The sequence below is a fragment of the Anopheles gambiae genome, chromosome 2 (assembly GCF_943734735.2).
Source record: "Anopheles gambiae chromosome 2, idAnoGambNW_F1_1, whole genome shotgun sequence".
NCBI classification, from domain to species: Eukaryota; Metazoa; Arthropoda; class Insecta; order Diptera; family Culicidae; genus Anopheles; species Anopheles gambiae.
In genome coordinates, this window is record NC_064601.1 from 84339132 (window position 1) to 84358806 (window position 19675).

The window sequence follows — 19675 nt, forward strand, 5'->3', positions numbered from 1 at the left end:
ACAACATACGCGTAACACAGCCCTATGTACCGATGTTAACATGGTTTTGAAACCATCGTTCGAGCGGAATACAAACAATTTCGTCCAGTTTTTTAATCCTCCTGATAACACGAAAACATTTTGAGGCCGAGCAAGCGGACAGCAGACCCGCGGCGCACGGACGACAAACATCGACCTACATTATAATGGTCCGATTGTAACAGGGGGGAAAGAAAACAAGCACAGGCAATAATCTTTTGCGACCAGGCCCGCAAACCGAGAACCATGCAAAACGGGCCAGGACGACGGTGCCCACAATCGAAAATGAAAATACCCATAAAGTCGGACTGCCCTCGGCACTGTCCTCGGTATTCAATTTCCTCCGTCCTCCTTTTAGCACTTAGCGGGTAGCATAAGACCGATGTTGTCGCAGATTGCGTCATCGGTGTACCACGATGACTGCACAGGACGGCACCATCAGCCCCGTTAAAACAAGCGAGAGAGAGAAGAACACACATGCCACAAACAGTTGACACGACGTTCGTAATGTTGCCGCCTGCTTGCTGTGTCGCCTGTTGAACATTCTTCCGGATTCAGTTTCAGTTTCAACAGTCTCAACATTTCTCCTGGCGTTGGCGAGGGAGACCAAGAACGGTGGGACGAGGGAGCCAACAAAAAACATATATAACGCACCGGAACGAAAACTGATCGTGCACGCCGGCGCCATGTCGGGCCCAGAGTAAGGGGTTGAGGGATGAAAACTGTATCGCACATAAGCCGGCAAAGAACACCACTCACCACACAACACTAACCCATTTCCGTCCGGCAATTATTCCTCATTTTACTGCCCCACCTTGACGCGACGACGACGACGACGACGGAAAGGAGCAAAACACCGAAAAGGATCGCGGCGCAAACCATCGCAAATGAGTCTCCGGTTGCGTTCCTCTTTTGCTTGCCGATTGGAGAAGGAATAGCTTTTTCTATTTATCTTACTCGCTTCGCTTTTACTAACCACTTCCACACGTCACGTGTGTGTGTGTGTGTGTTTGCCCAAATTGGCGATCGTAAACGAGTGTTTTAGAACGCAGATGCACAAGAGCCACACGCACAGCGCAATATTGAGCAACAAGATTCAGATTGAAAGACTAAGAGGTAAGGACGAGCGAATTGTGGGGTAAAGGGTAATGAAATATGTTTGAATGAGTCACGGCGTGCCGGGGCGATTCGTTGATCGACGGTAGACGAGGGTTTATAAATTAACATTCTCCGCTGGTTCCGCAACAACAACAACAACAACAACAACAACGAAACGGAAACGACAAACGCGCAAGATGAACAAATCTATTTTTAGAAACCAATTCAAACGGCATCATTATCGCTGGACTGGTTCGGCAAAATGGAATGTTAACGCGATTGCATGACAGCGTTTTGAAGCGAATGGAGCATTCGGAGCGATTTAATATGCTTAAACGGTGCCTAAGGGGCTGTGGTAGTTTCTTCTAAAATATGTTTGCATTAATATTCACCATTTTTTTGTTTGGTTTTTGAGCAGCTCCTTCGCACAACTGAATGCAGATATACAGTTGCTACTTTATTTATTGATTTTCGTTGTAAAATGTCACCCTCAACTAACCCCCGGCAGGCCAGCACAGGGGCACACAGTAGGCCACAGTGTGCGAAATACTTATCGCCTTGAAGCACTAATTAGCAAAACGGATCAGTCAGTCACACGGGCCATGCACGCACACCACCCACCAACCACCCAGTGACGATCGCCGTTTGTTCTCGCCACCCGCACACCGTTTGTTTAGTGTGTATCAACCAACAGCACACGAAGCACAATTCGCGACCAATCACCTACCTCTTGCTCACACCCTCTCTCTCTCTCTCTCTCTCTCTCGCTCCAGTTGTCGATCGAATGGTGTCACGTACTGCTACTTTAGCGTTGTTTCGGTGCTTTTACCTGTTGTATTATTAGCACTTGGTTAACACACAGACGGTGCCAGTCGGAATTTGTAAAGGAATGGAACTGTATATGGAGCGGCAAAGTTGTAGGACACGTACACTTTCGAACAACTTGTTACAAATAATTTTACAACATCTTCGAGAAGACGTGCGTTATTTGCTTAAAAATTATGTATATTTGTCTGGCTGAAATGTGAAACATGTTAAACATTGTTAAGTTTTCGATGTTCAATGTTCTCTTAAAAGAGAAACAAAAAAAACAAAACAAACAACACAATATTCGAAAATGTTTAAATATGATGCATGATTTGTTTTAGTATTTATTTTTATACAGACATAAAAACAAAAGTAATAACATTTATTTCAAACAGCTGACCAACAGAAGAAAAAAAAACACAGAGGGCAATTTCCATTCCTAGTGGCTAGTGATGAGTAAAATTGGCAAAAATCTGGAGTCGACTCCGATCCGACTCCGATAATTTCGGAACCGAATCCGGAAGGTAGGTTCGCCCAACATTATCCAAAATCGTTCGAAATCGTCTGGAGCAATCCGGAATAGCCCGGAGTCCCGGAATAGCCCGGAGCCCGGACAACATAACAACGTAATGAAATGCCTGATCACTAGCACATTGCACTGAACGGCTCCAATTGACTCCGACCGATTCCGTCCGACTCCGACTCCGAGCAACTCCGACTCCGGGCGACTCCGGATAACTCGGGACAACTCCGGACAACTCCGAACGACTCCGGACAACTCCCAACAACTCCGGACGACTTCGGACGTCTCCGAACGACTCCGAATCCAGGCGGAACTAGTGGTTCCCATTTTTCCGGATTCGAAATCGTACTAACAGTAGTCGGAGTCGATTCGGAATCGTAGGTACGCTCCAGAGAGCACATCGCTACTCATGGCTTTACGATTGTATGTGACACGCTCAACAACAATCAGTTGACTCAACAAATTTAGTTGACATAAAGGGTTATTTGTGTTCGAAATTCTTTATAAACTATCTCATGTTCATTAAAGTTTCTGTTTTTTTTTTCAGCTAAGGAATTTCCGAAAATAATGCACAACAAATGTTGTTGATCATTGAATAAGAGCAACGATTCATGCCCTCTACCCGCATGCTCTATTTGTAAAACACTTCACTTCATTCGATGATGACACTAGAAGTGAAGCAAAAAATAAAACATTCCAGCGCGTATGCCACACACCAGCCACGTCATGTGTTTCTTACCAACGAGACAGACGCGAGGGCATTTCAAAACAATTGAAAAATTTCATCCAAACGCGCGTTTGTCAATATGTGCTCCTTCAAAACCTCTACACAGAAGGCGTACAGCAGAGCACGAGGGTGTGTGCTCACGCGTTGCCCCTGAAAAATTAACGCAGACACGAACAATATTCCACAACAGCAACCTCCAAGCGAACCACCCGTCAATCAGCCCCCTCCTATTGGGGGGGAGAGTCATCTTCGTGGGCCAATCGAAACCACGCACGCAAACAACATTCCAACCCCGCTAGTGTCCGCGCTAGTAGTGCGTGTGTGCGTGGACTGCTCATCCCGGCAAGTGTGCGACGCGCGCACCACACGTCGATCGGGCTTGCCACACTTGACACGGCACATGTGTGTGCCGTCGCGAAACACGCGGTTGATGGGGGGGCCAAAGCGCCACCGTGATCGAATTTTTCCCACTCGGCATACCTTTGGCTTACCAAAGGTTTCGAAACACATCCTTCCCAAATTGAATTTTCCGCTCTCGATTCTCGTAGCTCACGAAAACAAGGAAGAAGCAGCATCCCACCAAATTGCCACCATGATACAAATTTTCACACTTGCAAGGTTGACGCTTGGTAGGGGGGTGGTGCAGTGGTGACGACGAGAGGATTGGGTTTTCTTTTCACGCTCTCCTGGAGCGGCATTCCGGAGCGAATTTCATCTCGCCAGCTGAATTGGAACCGATCGCCACCACAGGCCACGTCGTTGAATGGCGTTGAAATATACGAAATTCCATTCCCCAATTTGGAGCATTCCGAAACAAAGAACACGTGGGGGGACGACAATACAGAAAGGGTGTTGTGTGAGAGGAGCAATTAGTCATCCAACGGACACACAGTCAATGTATCCAAACTCTGTGGCTACACGTTTTGGAATTATTATACCTACACACAGCGCCCAAAAAAACAAGAGCATAAACAAAGAGAAAAGAGGAAGGAAATTACCGTCCGCTTCCCAGTGATGACAACACATTGTCATCGATCCGTGAAAAATCACCCACAAACAATCACGTTGTGCTCCCGCCGCAGGAGAAGAGGAGGAGGACTTCATTCCCATCTAGCTTCCCACTTGCTGCGGCCCAATTCATGACACGATCGTTCGTTTCTCCCCCAAACCCCCTTCCTTTATTTATGTCTTATTTAGCCAACGCTCTTCTCAATGGAGATAATGAGGGTTGCACCACTGCACCCCCGCCACAACTATTAGGTGGGGGAGAAATAAAAACTCCAGAGCGGACATAAAACGGGTTGACTTCATCTAATTTACGATGCAATAACAGTGCGTTCACTGTGCATCCTCGCCTCTCTCTCCCGTATTCAGCACTGGGAGCAGAAGAAGGTGGCAAGTTGCGGAATTGATTGGACACATTTTGGCAGAAGGGGAGGGGGGGGGGGGGGGAATTAGGGAAAGGCAGCGCTGTGTTCTGGTTCACTTCGCTCGACCGATGGCACGAGTGCGCGGTTTTCCATTGTTCCATTGGGGAGGGATGATGAATCGAATTCCCCTGCAACTGGCGGGAGTCACAAACCAAACACACGGGAGGACCACCTTAACCGATGCATCTGGTTGCAACTAGTGATGGGTAAAGTTGGCAAACATCCGGAGTCGACTACGAGCCAAATCCGATAATTTCGTAACCAACTACGAAAGGTAGGTCAGCTCAACAATATCCGGAATCGTACGGTTACGCCTGGATCCGTCCGGAATCGCCTGGAGTCGTCCAGATTCGCCCGGAGTCGTCCGGAGTCGTCCAGAGTCGTCCAGAGTCGTCCAGAGTAGTCCAAAATTCGGAGTAGGCCTTCGAAACAAAGGCCTGTATACGAAGTGCACGCGCAAAGTGAAAGACAAAACAACACAACGAAATGAAATGCCTGATCACAAGCACATTGCACCGACTCCGAATGACTCCGACTCTGGTCGACTCTGGACAACTCCGAACAACTCCAAACGACTCCGGGCGATTCCGAAGGACTCCGGACGACTCCTCACGACTCTGGACGACACCCGACAACTCCGACTTGGGGCGACTCCGATTTCTTGCGACTCCATACAACTCCGGACAATTCCGGACAACTCCGGACAACTCTGGACGACTCCGACTCCGGGCAGAACTAGTGGAACAATAGTCGGAGTCGGATCGGAGTAGTAGGTGCGCTCCAGAGAGCACATCACTAGTCACAACCCTGGTACACACACGTCTCAAATGGGTTGGCATACAAAAAAAGGCAAATGCGATCAAGCGCATCGTGCTCCCCCAATGCCCGCCACTATCCGCACCAAGCCTGGTGGCGGATAACCTTTCGCCCTTTTTCTCTTGCCTCCGCATACAGCGCTATTGGCTGCTGTGGCGACATTTTATGGCACGAAGTTTGACATTAATCCGTGTCGTTTGGGTGCTATGGCGTCATCTTTGGCAGCGTTTAATTCGATAATACGCATCGGAGAGGAAATAACAAACGAGACAAATAATAAAATCAAAACCCTTATCGCGATCATAAATCGAAACGTTGTCCTTAGGTCAGAATGCGGCAATTCAAAGAGAGAGGGAAAACGTGAAATAAATGCATCCAAAAGAAGCTTAATCCTATACTTCACCGTTTTGTTAGTCTCGCTGGGTGTCATATGAGGTAGATATTGCAAATTAAAACCTTTTCTGTGGGATTAAGTATATGTTTATGGCCACCAGTTTCTACCATTATTTATGCATTTTTTTTATTCACGAATAAAAATAGTGAAATCTTGCAAAATGGTATTATGGTGATGCTGCTCTACAGTTCACAACTGTTCTATAAAACCCCAAACAAAGTCATTAAATCAGCTAAAATCTCTAGCTCCCCAAAACATTGCAATCTCCGCAGAAACGGCAGCAAAACCTGGCCGATTGCATTTTATTATTGTTTTGTCTTGGGACGTCCAACCACCAGATCCCGAGTCGTTTTGCTCCCCTTTTTCTGCCTTTTTACGCGAGCCATTTAAACCATGCGAATGTGTTGTTTTTTTTTCTTTCTTGTTTGCATTCTGTTCGCGATTCTTCCACACACATTCATACTGTGCTGCTTGTGTCCGCAGCACAGCAAGTGATATAACCAAATCCAAATATTACTCCCTCCGCGATGACATCATCGTATGCGCCCCCGTTATAAGTGTATGCGCGTTGTTGCCGGCACTCCACATACACACGGTCGGTTTCGATTATCTCACCGTCCAATGCCACCACAACACCAGCCGGCCACATCCCCCGCAGTCGTCCCAGCCCTATTACTATCAGCGCCAAACCTTTCAAATGCACACTGGGCTGGGAGTTGACACATCGAAACGCAAAAGCGAGAATGAACGAAGCCGGTCTCTTGATCGACTCGAGGGTGAAGCAGCAGAAACTGTAGTACAAACGAGCTGAGTTCTTCGCGCTGTCATGCCGTCATCAGGTGTCCTTGTTTCGCTCTACACACCATTTCAGTCTCGACTACGTTTTTGACTATTTTTGCGATAAGAACAAACAGTAACAACAGCGATTTTGCCCATCCCTCGTATACCTTTTTTCGCACTGCGGAGGCACTATCTGTCAGTCAGCAATCTGTCAACGACAGTTGCCACTGTTTGGGTGCGATCGTTTAGGAAGCTTACCATGGGCTAGAGCGGCAAAACGCATCGATCTATCATCAAAAAAGATGGGAACAACGTGCGGAAGGGGGAAATGGTAGCCGAAAACGCACAGAAACATGACGAATCTGACCGACTGACCAACTCACGCGGCTTTGAATCGGCGAAACACGACGTCCTCCGCTCTGGGACGTCCGATCGCCCAAATCACTGAGCAACAATGACATTTCCATTCTGTTCCTTTTTCTCTGCGCCATTTGTCATATTATGGTTTTTTCTGTTTGTTGATGTGTTTTTGCTTTCAAAAAAAAGCTTGGTTTCTATTTCGCATTGTGTGCGAGAGCTTATTTGCATACGCGCTTGGTAACTTCGTCACGCAGCGAGATAGGGCACCAGATACTAAGCAACCAGGTCTTTTTTTTTGCTTGTTTCCGTGTATGCGTGTCAACTTGTTTCGTTGAGCGGAGATACCTACTTTAACCGCTCATTGAGTAAGTGTATTAGTTTAGAAAAAAAAACAACAAGGTGGATTTTAGTCTGTTGGCCTAGTTTCGCTTTTTTTTTTGCGACAGCATGTTCAGCTCTACAATGAAAGTCATTTTTTTACAATAACGGAAGCTAATATACATCGCGCTGAAGCCCACCATGTGCAGGTGAGCTACACATACTTTAAACCTTCCTCGATCAGGTTGAACAGAGTTCAGGTCGTTCGGTGCACACAAACAACAATGATTCTTTCCCTTGATAATCTTCCTCTTTCATGAGCGCGATGGACGTGTGTTGGTGTACGCAACAGCTACATGGGGCGGATGATGAGCTCCAAGGGCATCTCTGTCAACACCGTTTCAACAACCCTCGCTTTGCCCCAACTCAAAACTTCATTAAGCCCAAAACTGATATCGAAAACAAGGACAACAGTTTGTAATAATAGTTTGTACAGTAACATATTGAGAAATTGTTTCCAGTAAAGCTAATACGTGCACACACTGCGCAAACTATCATGCACAAACTATCGCCGGTTACGATCAACTACCGATCATCACCCTACCGGGGCGACGTAACAACAACAGCCGGTTTGTGTGTGTGTGTGTCCGTGTCTCATTTGCGTGCTCTTATCACCTTGACCGTTCAACACAAGTCAGCCAACCAGGTTGGGTTGTTGGTCCGATGAAAGGCAAAACCTTTCGATCCATGTTGCATGAGCATCGAGGTTCAACTCCATTCACTTGTCTCGTCACACGGTTTCCCTTTCACCCGCCGGTAGAAGGAAGACCTTTGGCCTGGTGTTATGACAGCCGGTTTCTCGACCACTGACACTGAAATGAAGCAGCCATACAAGCGTACACACCACCATTGGATGTTGCAGTCCAAGAACAGGTGTCGGTGGAATGCATTTCAGCTTAAGATGCCTTCCGATATACATGATAGGTTCGACCGTGTGCTTTACCAACATCGGTCAAACTTTATTTGGATGGGCATTAATGTCTTACAACGCATGCAACGCGAAACTTATGCAATTTGCATTGCTCAGCGCGCTTGATTGCAAAAGTTCATGAAAATTGCTGTACCGAAGGGTGCTTGCGTACGATAAGCTAAAAACCTTGGCGAATTCGGTGAACAAAAGAGGCGAAACCTGGCAAAACGAAACGTACAAACTAGTTCTGGCAAATTCAAAGTTGCATGTTACACGCATCGAGTTGGTCCAAGGTGTAGATAAAACTGATTGGTATTTCAAGGAAATCTGAGTCATTATGACATAACTCTAATTGAAGAATTGTTGAATTACGGAACAATGTACATTGCAGAATTAGACCATGGAGACCTTTGGAGGTTCGAAAAGGGAACTCTCCAAGTACTTTCCAGCAAGATCCTAACATCTTTTGAATATCCAGAGCTTTCTGGAGCTTCTAGCTTGAGTTATAAACAAGATTATTATCATTGTGATCATTTCAATAGAATGACATCGAACATCTTAATGCCCAGCCATCGCTCGATAGTACCTTAATTTGGCAATAAAAAAGACAACAACTTTGAGCCTCAAATGCATCTCCAGGGACAGAAGATCATCTTTTCGACACTGCAGACACGCGCACCTAACAACAACAAACATCAACAATCAAACCAAACGAAGCAATCAGTTTGATTGATCTCCCACCCAGGGGGAAAACTTCCAAACTCTTACACCCCACAGCAAACAAAACGACCCAAAATAGGAGAAATAATTGCAGGTGCAACGTGCTCTCAAGCTCCGAGGGTGTTTTTTTTGGCATGGCAATTACAATAGCTTTATTTTTGCACAGCCCCAACAAACAAACAACCCCATAATTTAACCCCATCTCTCGCCAATCATTAGCAACGGCAATGGTAGCAGAAACGGCCCAAGAGAAATGACCTCAATGTAATCCTCCCACCGCACAGCGCACCGAACGACGGGCAATTGTTTTCCTTCCGGCCGTAAAGAGGGGAGAGAAAGAGAACAAAATTTGCCTTGTTACCAGGTCGTCACCGGAAGCACACGGAAGAGAGTAAGTGTGTTTACGTTTTTCTTCACTCCCAACACCACCATCTGCTTGTCGCCATCAATAAGACGAATGTATTGTTAGCAAAAGGGACCACAGAAAACTGCACAGAAAAAGTGATCTTCACACACTATTAAAGTCACAACAAACTCTCCAGAGTAACGCAAAGCAACGCCATTGCTTCAAATTCTTACAGGAAATACGGCAAAGCATAACGTTAACTACAAATACAGTGGGAGAAATCCCCTGCTTTGGGAGTTTGGATTGGGGAAAAGCGGCCGCGTGAAGTAGCGACCCTCTTGCGCGTACTTAAACGGGAGTCATACCGACCGCGATCTCCAAATCGTCTTTTTTGTCCCCTTCCCAACTCGACGTTTTCAATCGTCAGGCACAAAAATAGGAATACGTTGGTCTAGCACACACACACACACACACGCACTGCCCTCACAAGCGGTCAAATTCCACTCTCCCGAACCATAGAGCGTCCGGTTAACGAGCGTCAATTAGAGGCAGATCCGGCCACAACCAAACCAACCAACCAAAAGGCAAGCAGCAAAAACGCAGTCAAAATTCGTCTGCAGTCCGAGAGAGCGAAGCCAACGGGAAAGCGGAGTGGAAATGCCAACCTCCAAACGAGAAAAGCGTTGCAACACAGCTTGCCCGCCGCTCCGTCCGGTGTCTAGCCCCCGGTAAGTGGTGCCGCCCGTGTGGAAAGTGGACTAAGAATGGGTTTGCAAGTCGGTCACAGAGGTCGGTTTTTCGGGCAGCCCGAAAGGCAGGCGAGGCAAGCGAAAAGTTCATCAATTTTAGAAGCCCTTCCCTTCCACCCCCCTCGTAACCTCAGTGGCAGACCAACCCGACCAAAGGTTCAGGTGCGTTCGGTGAGGATTGGAGGAGTTTTATCCCTTTGCTGTGGGCATCGGAGGTTGTGCCCGGCGCCTATACACGGCTGGTCAAACACATAGGTGCTTTTGTGCACACAATCACACACACACACACACACACACACACACACACACACACACACACACACACACACACACACACACACACACACACACACACACACACACACTTAGACGATGGTGGCAGAAGTACGCAAAGTACGCGGTCAGAGGGAACACGTAGAGAGAAATTGGTTTTTAGGTCTAATTTCGTTTCGCCGGCATCAAACGGGGAAAGGGCCAAATGAATCTTTCCATTTTATGCACGCCCGTGTGTATGTGTTTATATGTGTGTGTGTCTGTGCATTAAAGCTACGATGAGAGTACATCGAGGTGAGTGATGGGCTTTTCTTTCACCTCTTTTGCGCATTATATTACACCCCAGTGCAAGATGTTAACCCTTCGATGCGATGTGCCGCTCGTGAAACGATTTATTATTGTTTCAGATGCATTTTCCGATCTTGTGATGACTGATCAACAAAGATGCAGAACATTTTTTTAAAGTAATTAATACAAACGTACAGATATGAAATAACCACAAATCCCTTTTTGCTGGCACACTTGAAGGGTTGTAGAAGAGCCATTTTCCATTTTTTTTTTGTATACCTCTCGATTAAGTGCCCTTTCGGACGATCACCCGCACGATCCAGACGAGTTTATCTGCTCAGCTATCACATAAAATGAAGAAAAATGACTTGTGCGCCGGGGAAAAGAATGGTTAAAGCCCACCCTTAAACACGGCCACACGGGGAGTTGTCGAGAGGACTGCGGCGTTCAGCGATCACGATCACCGGTGGCATACAATGTGTACTCTGTACCACCCAACAAAGCAAACCTTCGCACATCGGTGGTGAGGTGAGAAAGTCGACAAGATCATTGCCATTTGAGTGCAATTATCACATTGTAACGGGGAAGAAAACATGACTTTCGCCACAAGAAGTGATTTTTCCCTCGCTACCCCTTTGAAAAACTTTCCATCATGGGCTCAGGCTTCCATCTTTGTTGCTTCGCAGACTACTGAGCTTCCCGGGTGCACAGGAAAAACTCTTAAAATGGGTCTAAAGATGAAAAGAAAATAAAACCCTTCAAAGGCACAAAGGTCCATCGCGTTACGATCAAATCGCATTCGAACTGCACCGAATTCAACAACAAAAGTGGGTGAAATCGCTTTTTGTCGCTTCTTGACGACAAGCTACTCTAAGCTACTCTAGTGTTGTCACACAACAGAAATGAAACAACACAACTCACAATTAGGGGGTTTTAAATAAAACAACAACTGTTTGGTGAAAAATGCTATGTTTGAAGTAAAAAGCGGGGGATTGTAAAAAGACACCCACAATTTTATGGATTGTAATAAAAATGAAAAAAAAGACACAACACACACACTCGCACATAAAGCAACGTCAGCAGCGCGAGACAGAGCGAGAAATTAAGGGCAAAACTTCATCAATCAACTTCACCGTGCTGACGCGTTACTTGTACCATTTTGTGTGTGTGTGTGTGTATGTGTAATGAACACGAAAGGGCCGCGGAAGGGTATAAGGGTGTGGAAGGGTGGCTTTGTTATGCACCTGTAAAGGTAGGAGCGACGGGTGGGTGGAGGTGTCGTCCCGGGTCGTGTTTTTTTTTATTGCTCACCCTCCGCAGAATAAATGTTTGTATTTTTATGCTCTAGTTGTTGACGTTTAATGGGAGCATCAGCAGCGGGGAGTGTGGAGAACTGGCGCGTTTGGGTCGGCGCATGTGTGTTCACCAGTTTACCATTAAGCCTGTAATAAAGCAATTGAAGCACATTTGCATCGATTGCAGAAAGATGATACGATGGGGTGGATGGTCTTTTTGGAGGTGATTTTCCTAAATTTCCTTTTAAGTAACTGTATTTAGCTAGTAAACCGATACTGGAGAAAAAATTAGGTCAGCTCGTTGTGGCATTGTGTGTGTGCGTCTTTTAACGGCAAATATGAAGCGATCGTACGTAAACAAAGCGTTTTTAAATAACGGAAAAGCATTACTCATATATTTTAATATTATTTTTCGAGCATGTTTCAACCATCATCAGCTCGTTAATAATTGGATGCATTAGATGTCATTAATTTACAAATCATAATGACTCATAATCATTCAGGAGAAAGTGATTCCGTTACACCTAACAATCGTTGACCTAACTCTTCAACAAAAAAAATACATATTACCTTCGAAAAATGCTCTAAATAGACTTTACTAATCAAAAAAAGGACACGACCTACGCTGCGTTAGTTTGAGGGGAAGCCAATCGCCCGAAAAAAGGCTTTCCCCGATCTAATTAGTACGGCAACGAAATCAGACAGCAAAAAAACACGATGGGAGCAGCCCCACACTTGCTTTGGCCCCGTTTTTAACTAATTGAATCTCCATTATGTAGTCAACGGCATGTAGCGCGAGAGCCCCAGCGGCACATCCACCACAACTACAACAAACCCAGCGCACAGCTAAACACTTTCAAAGGGCTAATGAACCTTTCGCCTCTGTAGCCGGTGAGGCGGGAGAAGGGCACAGCCAAAAGGGCCGATGCATCTTCCTATCTTTCCCGCTTTATCGCCGTCTCTATCGCCTTCCAGCTGTGCTCCAGTTTATACGCAACCACGCACACACACATGCCGATTGTTTATTGCCAGTGTCTTGGGAGGGGGTTGGCTTGGGAGTTTCGAGGCAAATGCCGGCACGGATCGCTCCATCAAAACGGAACACCGGTCAAACCGGTGCCGGCGGGTGTGCCCTTTCTGAGGTTGGAGCTTTTCTTCGCCGCACTGCCAAGACAGATTGCCATTTCCTGTGTGCGTGTGCCATCACCACACCGCGGCAGGCCATTGAGGATGATGATGACGAGAGCTGGGAGAAAGGACTGCGCCACCACTCGTTTTCCCCCTATATGCAAGAAGCGCACACATTCCTCGTTACGAAGGAAACGGTGCCGAAGATGAAAATTTGCCATGAGAAAATTGCATCATCGAAAATGTCGCTCGCCGCGTTTGGTCGCCGCATCCGCAGCTTTTGCAACCGTACACCACCGCACAGATTGTTATGGCTTGTGACAAGCTTGTCGCCAGCTTGATGCTTCCCCTACTCCTCCTTCACAGCCCCTGTGTGTGTCTCAAAATGCAATGCATACGGTGGAATGTGTGCGCGGCACGATCTATCACATCATCGTCTATTTTCGATGCTCACACGACGATCACGAACCACAGACGACGGCGGCAGCGCAAGGGGATGCTACGGGCGGAGCTGTGTGACGATGGTTTTTGGCTGTGTTTGTGTTTCGGCTAAACACGCTAAATCTATCCGCGTCCGTTTCCTTTTTCCCGATCAATCTTCCCTTATGATGCCGTGGTTGGTTTCACCCGCCGTCACTCATGTGTGCATGTGCCGGGCGCGATTTGAACATTGAACCCCAAGTTGCCGCCATGTCGCTAACTCTCAAGTGCTTCCGACAACGGAAACAACAACTCCCCTACCCCTTGCCGACAGGGATGATAGTGTTTTTCGACAATTTTCTCGAATCTTTCGGTGTCCAAACACACACACACACTGCGAGAGATGGCAGATTCGCAAATCGTGTGACGTCAATTTCAAGGCCTTCACGTCACCTCACCGGAGAGTTGGTAGTGCGTGCATCAGTGTGTAGCCACAACATCCTCTCTCTCTCTCTCTCTCCCTCTCTTTATCTCTCTCCCCATGAATAAAACGACTCCAAACCTGCTAGATGGGAAGTAATCGGTTCCATCCTGTAGTTGTCTCGTCATCTCGTCAAGTGTTTGAGTTTGAGCTGCCTCTCCCCACTGTCTGTCCGTGTCTTCCGTGCTCTGTGGACTGAAAATCCCAGCTCCAATAAAGCTGTGGATGCTCACAGCTGCGTGTGTGTGAGCTCGAATTTGCAGGGTGGTCTGGTGCGGTTGAAAACTATTATAAGTAGCAATCTTGCAAACTCTTCATTAAGTCTCATCGCCCAGCACGCGATTCAAACACGTAACAGGGAGAATATATGATAGGTTTTCTAGAAGTATAATTCAAACAAGATCGAAGCGGAAGCTTCAGGGGGACTCTTTTGGGGATTCTTTATCCAACAAGTCTCAATTTCAACACACCCAGCATAATATTATTAGGACCTTAACGACTCAAACAGTATCCAATGAGTGGATAAGCTACCCTTATCACTTCAAAGGTAAGAGCAAAAAATATCTTTATCGCTACAGCAGCCTACTCTATATCTAAATCTATATTTATTATGGATTCTTTTAGTAAAGTTAACTGTGAAAGATAAATGTTACATCAATTATCACGATTACAAAATAGAGTATATCTTCTTACAGAAGAGTCTTCAGTATTAAAAGATAAACAACGCTTGGTAATTACTCGTGGTCTCGTGGTACAGTCGTCAACTCGAACGTCTTAACAATATGCCCGTCGTGGGTTCAAGCACTACCCTGACTACGTAGGACTTGACTATCCTGCTATGGGGAAATCAAAAAGTCACTGAGAGCCAAGCAAGCAGGACTTTTGAAACCGACATCGGTTGTTTTGACAAAGAAAAATAACTGTCCAAGATCAATGTTACATCAACTTTGGTGGACCATTTCCACAAAAATCAAGAATTCCTTTCAACGAAGAGTCTTCAATATTCCAAGAGAAAGAACTCTTGGGAATTACTGTTTTACTTACGATTCAGATAAAAGGTGTTGACTGAGAATTGCCTACAGTTAGGATAGGTCAACTGACTGTACCTATGTACAGTCTTTCCCTGAGTTACGCGACACTCGAGTTACGCGAATTCGAGTTACGCGAATTTTTATTATTGACACTTTACATGTCAAATCGGTACAATTTTCTCCATCAATTGTTAAATGAAAAATAATTTGCAACTTTTACAAAAGTTTCTTCACAAATTGCATTTAACAAGTAAGAAATTACATAAATAAAATAAATTCAATAAAAAAATCATTATTAATCAAGCATATTTTGACTGTTAAACGTGATATTCGACATATGCGAAAATCCGAGTTACGCGAATTTCTCCGGAATGCATTATTCGCGCAACTCGGGGAAAGACTGTATGTATTATAACTTCCCAATGGATACCATTCAACCAATGAAGTCCTTAGCATGACAGTGTGCGGCCTAATAGTTTATCTAACTACATATACATTCCAGGCGTGGTACGATCGTTAAGATTACAAACTGTTTATTTTTGGAAGTCTCTTTATAAACTACAAACTCTTCTAGATGTTTAATAAGGTAATAAATCCTAATACTAAAGACACTTGGAGCCTCTTGAGACGTCCAAGAATCGTCAAACAGTTTCATAATAATACGAATGACAACACACAATTCCTTGCTGCTTCAATTACATAAATGAGTTTCGCTTTGGCAATAGTTTTCATTCCGGTCAGCAGGAATGTCCAACTCGGTAACACAAACCACCGTTAATAACATTAAAGTTCAGTGTCCCAATCGGCCATGGTTGTCGATGAAGCATTACCAACCATCGACATAAAGCTCATAAATGAATGAAAAGAAAGTGCAACCACCGCTAGAGAGCCCGAAATGGGTTGCTGGAAAGAAAACGACCGAGAATGGAGTTTTCGTCTCGCTCAACACACTTCCCCCCCGCCTCAGCAACCGCATCGTACAGACATCCGGCAGCCACTTCTTCTTCCACCGATCATTCTCACTCCACGCCATTCCGCACACTGTTCACATTCGGCACGTCCATCCGGCTTTTTGGAAAAATCGATACAACCAACCCAACTCCAGCAGTAGTCGGCGCAGCCTGAGAAGGGTTCCAGCCAGTCTCGGGGTCTCTCCCGGCGTAATGTTCCTCGCCTGCCCGGCGTCGGCAGACTCACCCTTCCGCCTTGCGTTACAACACCGTCGACGATTAAATCCATCCATCACGGCAGAATGGTGGTCGGTGGGCTCGATTTGTTTCGGCCCTTTGGGCAGCAACTCCAACAACACCAACAACGCCGGATTCTCTCCGCTCAGTTAGTTGAGAGCTACCCGCAGGCAGCAGCAGCAATCAACCGTGTTCTATAAACGACCTTAGTGTGTGTTTGTGCACCGGCGTAGATTTTCCCGTTTTTAACACACACACACACCAACACAAGAAAGGAACGGTATACAGATTTTCCAGATTCCGCCACGAAACGCCGGCAACGACGTCCGACCCTCCCGAAGGAGGGATTGGAAAGGGAACTGGGCCTGTATCGTTGGCATCGGTGCGAATGGGGAGAAATATTTTCACATCGAGCAAAAAAGGAACCCCCCCTCTGCTCTATTACAGCACCGACAAAAGCAGCCCCGAAGAGACGTGAGCAGCAGCCAGCAGCTAACAGCAGCAGCGAGCGCGTCCGCACGCACTATTTATAATTAGAAAACCCCGTGCTGGCGAGGAATTGCCGGAGGACTACGCCCCAAAATAAAACGCCGCCTTTATAGAACGGTGCTATTGCTACTTGCCAGAAGAAATGTTGGAAAATGGGAAGGGAGGAGGATATTATTTCGCCCTTTTTTTAGGGTGCGTTCTTCTCTGGGGCGATGATGCCTTGCACCGTGCGCACCGGAGAAGCGATCGGAATTTCGGAAGACACTCTCGCACGAGCGGCAAAAGATGCAACGCTCGTGGCGGCCGGTGCAACTTCACAGACTGGTGCTGTATCCGCCTGCGGGAGATTGGTAAATAATTTCGTCCGCAGCATTTTTCACCACCTCCCCTTTTCTTGTGTAATTTTTTTGCATTTTTGAAGTCGTCCTTTTGCGCTGTACGGCACGTGCACGGTAGCAGGCAAGTGTTCCCTCTCCTTATAGGGGTTTTGCTGGTGTGTGTGTGTGTGTGTGTGTGTGTGAACAATTTTCCACGGGGATGTGTTTTCACCCCGAATGGTCTTTCCGTTCTACGCCGTTTTCTCATTTGAGGAGAAGCATTCCAAGCAGAGACCTATCTTTTGACCTTTTCCTTTGGCATTTTAAAAAGGGTTCGATGTCCCAACGGGATGTGGAAAATGATATCTAAAACATAAAAAAAACACAATTGAATACATTTCTTATCCATAAAGAACCATTTTCCATGGACAATTCCAAAATGGATGAATGTTTTGCTCCATGCCGCTCGATTGAAAGACATCCTTCATGGTATGAACATTTTCACGCATTTTCCCTGCACGATGATTTTCACCTCCACACAAACACACACACACACACCCATATCGTCGAACGCTATCCATGTTGAAGAAACCATCGCGCCTCGGCGTCATGGTGTTGGTGTGTGCGTGTGTTTTTCATGCCATTTCATTTCCCCGCACTGCATCGATTCGGTGTGCAAAGGTTTCGGTATCCTTCGAATGACCGTTTTCCCGATATGCCCCCGTCGGTGACATTTTCCTCCGCCACACCACGATCCCTTGTCGCTTTTCTTAGCCAGCACTGTACAACACACACCCACACACACAACGCCCCTTTCGGTTTGACAGTCGCGGGCGCAGCATTTTCCTCGCTTTTCTTTCTCTGATGTTCACCCCCACCCAAAAATCCAGCAATAATCCCCACCCCCAGCAGCTTACACAGAGACACACAAACACAGATAAAGACACTTACCCATTTTTCGGTTCGTATTTTCTTCTATTCCCTTTTTGCTGCTGCTGCTGCTGCTCTAGACTTTCCGGAGTTGCTGCCGCTGTTGTTGTTGTTGTTGTTGTACCGTTTTCACCGCTTTTCGTGGATGGGTGTATAGGGGTAGCTTTTACCCTCACTGTGCACCCTTTGCCGAAACGAGCCGGGAAACGGGAGGTTCTTTACTGCCCCGTGCGGTTGCTTCGATTAACACCTCGTTTTTTTTGTTTTCACTCTTCCACTTCGTTCTCTGGTGGTTTTTCGACCAACAATTTCGACTTTGAACCTTTTCGATGCCTGCCTAATGAAAGGGGAGGAAGGAAGAAACGATTTTACTCTTTGCACAGAATCTCACTCACACACACACACTACTCGCTTTTCCTACACGCGATGAAAAGCAAAACACTTCCGCTCAGCAAAAGAAACGCAGCGTTTTGAGAGGAAGAAGGATGACTTTTACAGCGCCGAGACGCACTTGCAATTGGTGTGCCTTTGAAAGAAAATAAAAAAACCCGGAAAGCACTTGTGTGCGTACTTTTACTTTTCGGCAACACGGCGTTTTCTTGCCCCCGTTCTTTCGATCACGCTTCCCGATGCGCCGAGGGGAGAGGGTTTCCTTTCAATTCAGCGGGCACGCGAAAAAAGGCACACACCAAGTGAGGAACATCTTTTGCGGGCAACCTCTCTCTTTCTCACTTTCTCTCTCTATCTCTTTCTACTTTGCGCACACCAATTGTCGGCGCATCCCGTACACACACACGCACGTACACTTCTTTACGCAATTGCCGCAGCACCGCATCAACGAGGAACCCTCTACACACACAGACACACACGAGCGCACCCGTTTGCTTGTAGGAAAAGTGGGAAAAGCTGGCAAATTTTCTTCTCCCTATCCCGTTGTGGTGCAAAAGGCTTGTTTTACTCGCTGGCCAAAAAGGAACGTTTGCTTGATGAAATGGAATTTAAATCGCGAAACAGTTGACGCCAATTTCGGAAGGTTCGACAGTACCGCAAACACACGCACGCCCGCTTGGGGAGTATTGTTTTTTGCTGTTTAACGGATTTCACGGAAAATTAAGCCACCGTTCCAGTGTAGCGAGAGCCTCCCTGACACTGCCCAACGCGCGTGTTGGATGAATGAACTACCGCCACCCACAGCAGCGAGCACGGTTATTCACAATTACCGATAAATACACACGACAAGCACGGAGTGGCTGCTATCGTGGCTAGAATTCGTCACAATTACCCCAACGAAAAGAGCACACTAAAGACCGACACCGAGAAGACGTTTTTTTTCGCTTCAACTTTACTGGCAGCGCTCACCACTTGCCGTATTGCCGCCTGCTACGTACCACAGGCAAAACACTTCTGTTGACTCCGACGGGCCGCACCGAACTGCCAGCAGCACTTGGCTGACGATACACTATGGGGATTTTGGGGTGGAGAGCGGGAGAAAAGTGTAAATAGCCATTTTTGTCCGAACAATAGCACTGAAAGTGAAAGTTATTTGTACGATTTTAAAGCAAGTGCTGAGACAAGCCTTATCAACTGAAGATTAATGATGTATGTGTGTTATTTTAGCGCAAAAATTATAATTGTATTAACGCAAATCTATAGGACTGTCTGTAGCCTACCAATCTGATGACATTCGCAAACAAGACGAACATCGATTTTTCTCAATTTAGAACAACATGTGTTCAATGGCTGACATTTTTAGTTTAAAAACTTAGTTATGGAATATTTT

The 19675-nt window shown here is 46.3% G+C and overlaps 1 protein-coding gene across 21 annotated transcripts in view; it reads right to left on the reverse strand.

The window, feature by feature from the left end:
- The window catches only part of LOC1276123 (actin-binding LIM protein 3), a 39092-nt gene extending 19693 nt beyond the window's left edge, over nt 1–19399 (reverse strand). For 4 of the 21 annotated variants that reach the window (XM_061650704.1, XM_061650714.1, XM_061650724.1 and 1 more), the window contains exons 1-2: nt 19116–19326; nt 17917–18232 (exon numbers count right to left, since the gene is read on the reverse strand). In XM_061650704.1, the coding sequence (XP_061506688.1) occupies nt 17917–17920 (4 nt within the window). In that variant the 5' untranslated portion in view covers nt 17921–18232; nt 19116–19326. Of the gene's footprint in view, nt 1–17916; nt 18233–18466; nt 18694–19115 lie in introns of those variants that run through there. The other 17 variants (XM_061650705.1, XM_061650715.1, XM_061650711.1 and 14 more) reach the window with 15 other exon arrangements.
- Nucleotides 19400–19675: the final 276 nt, after the last annotated feature.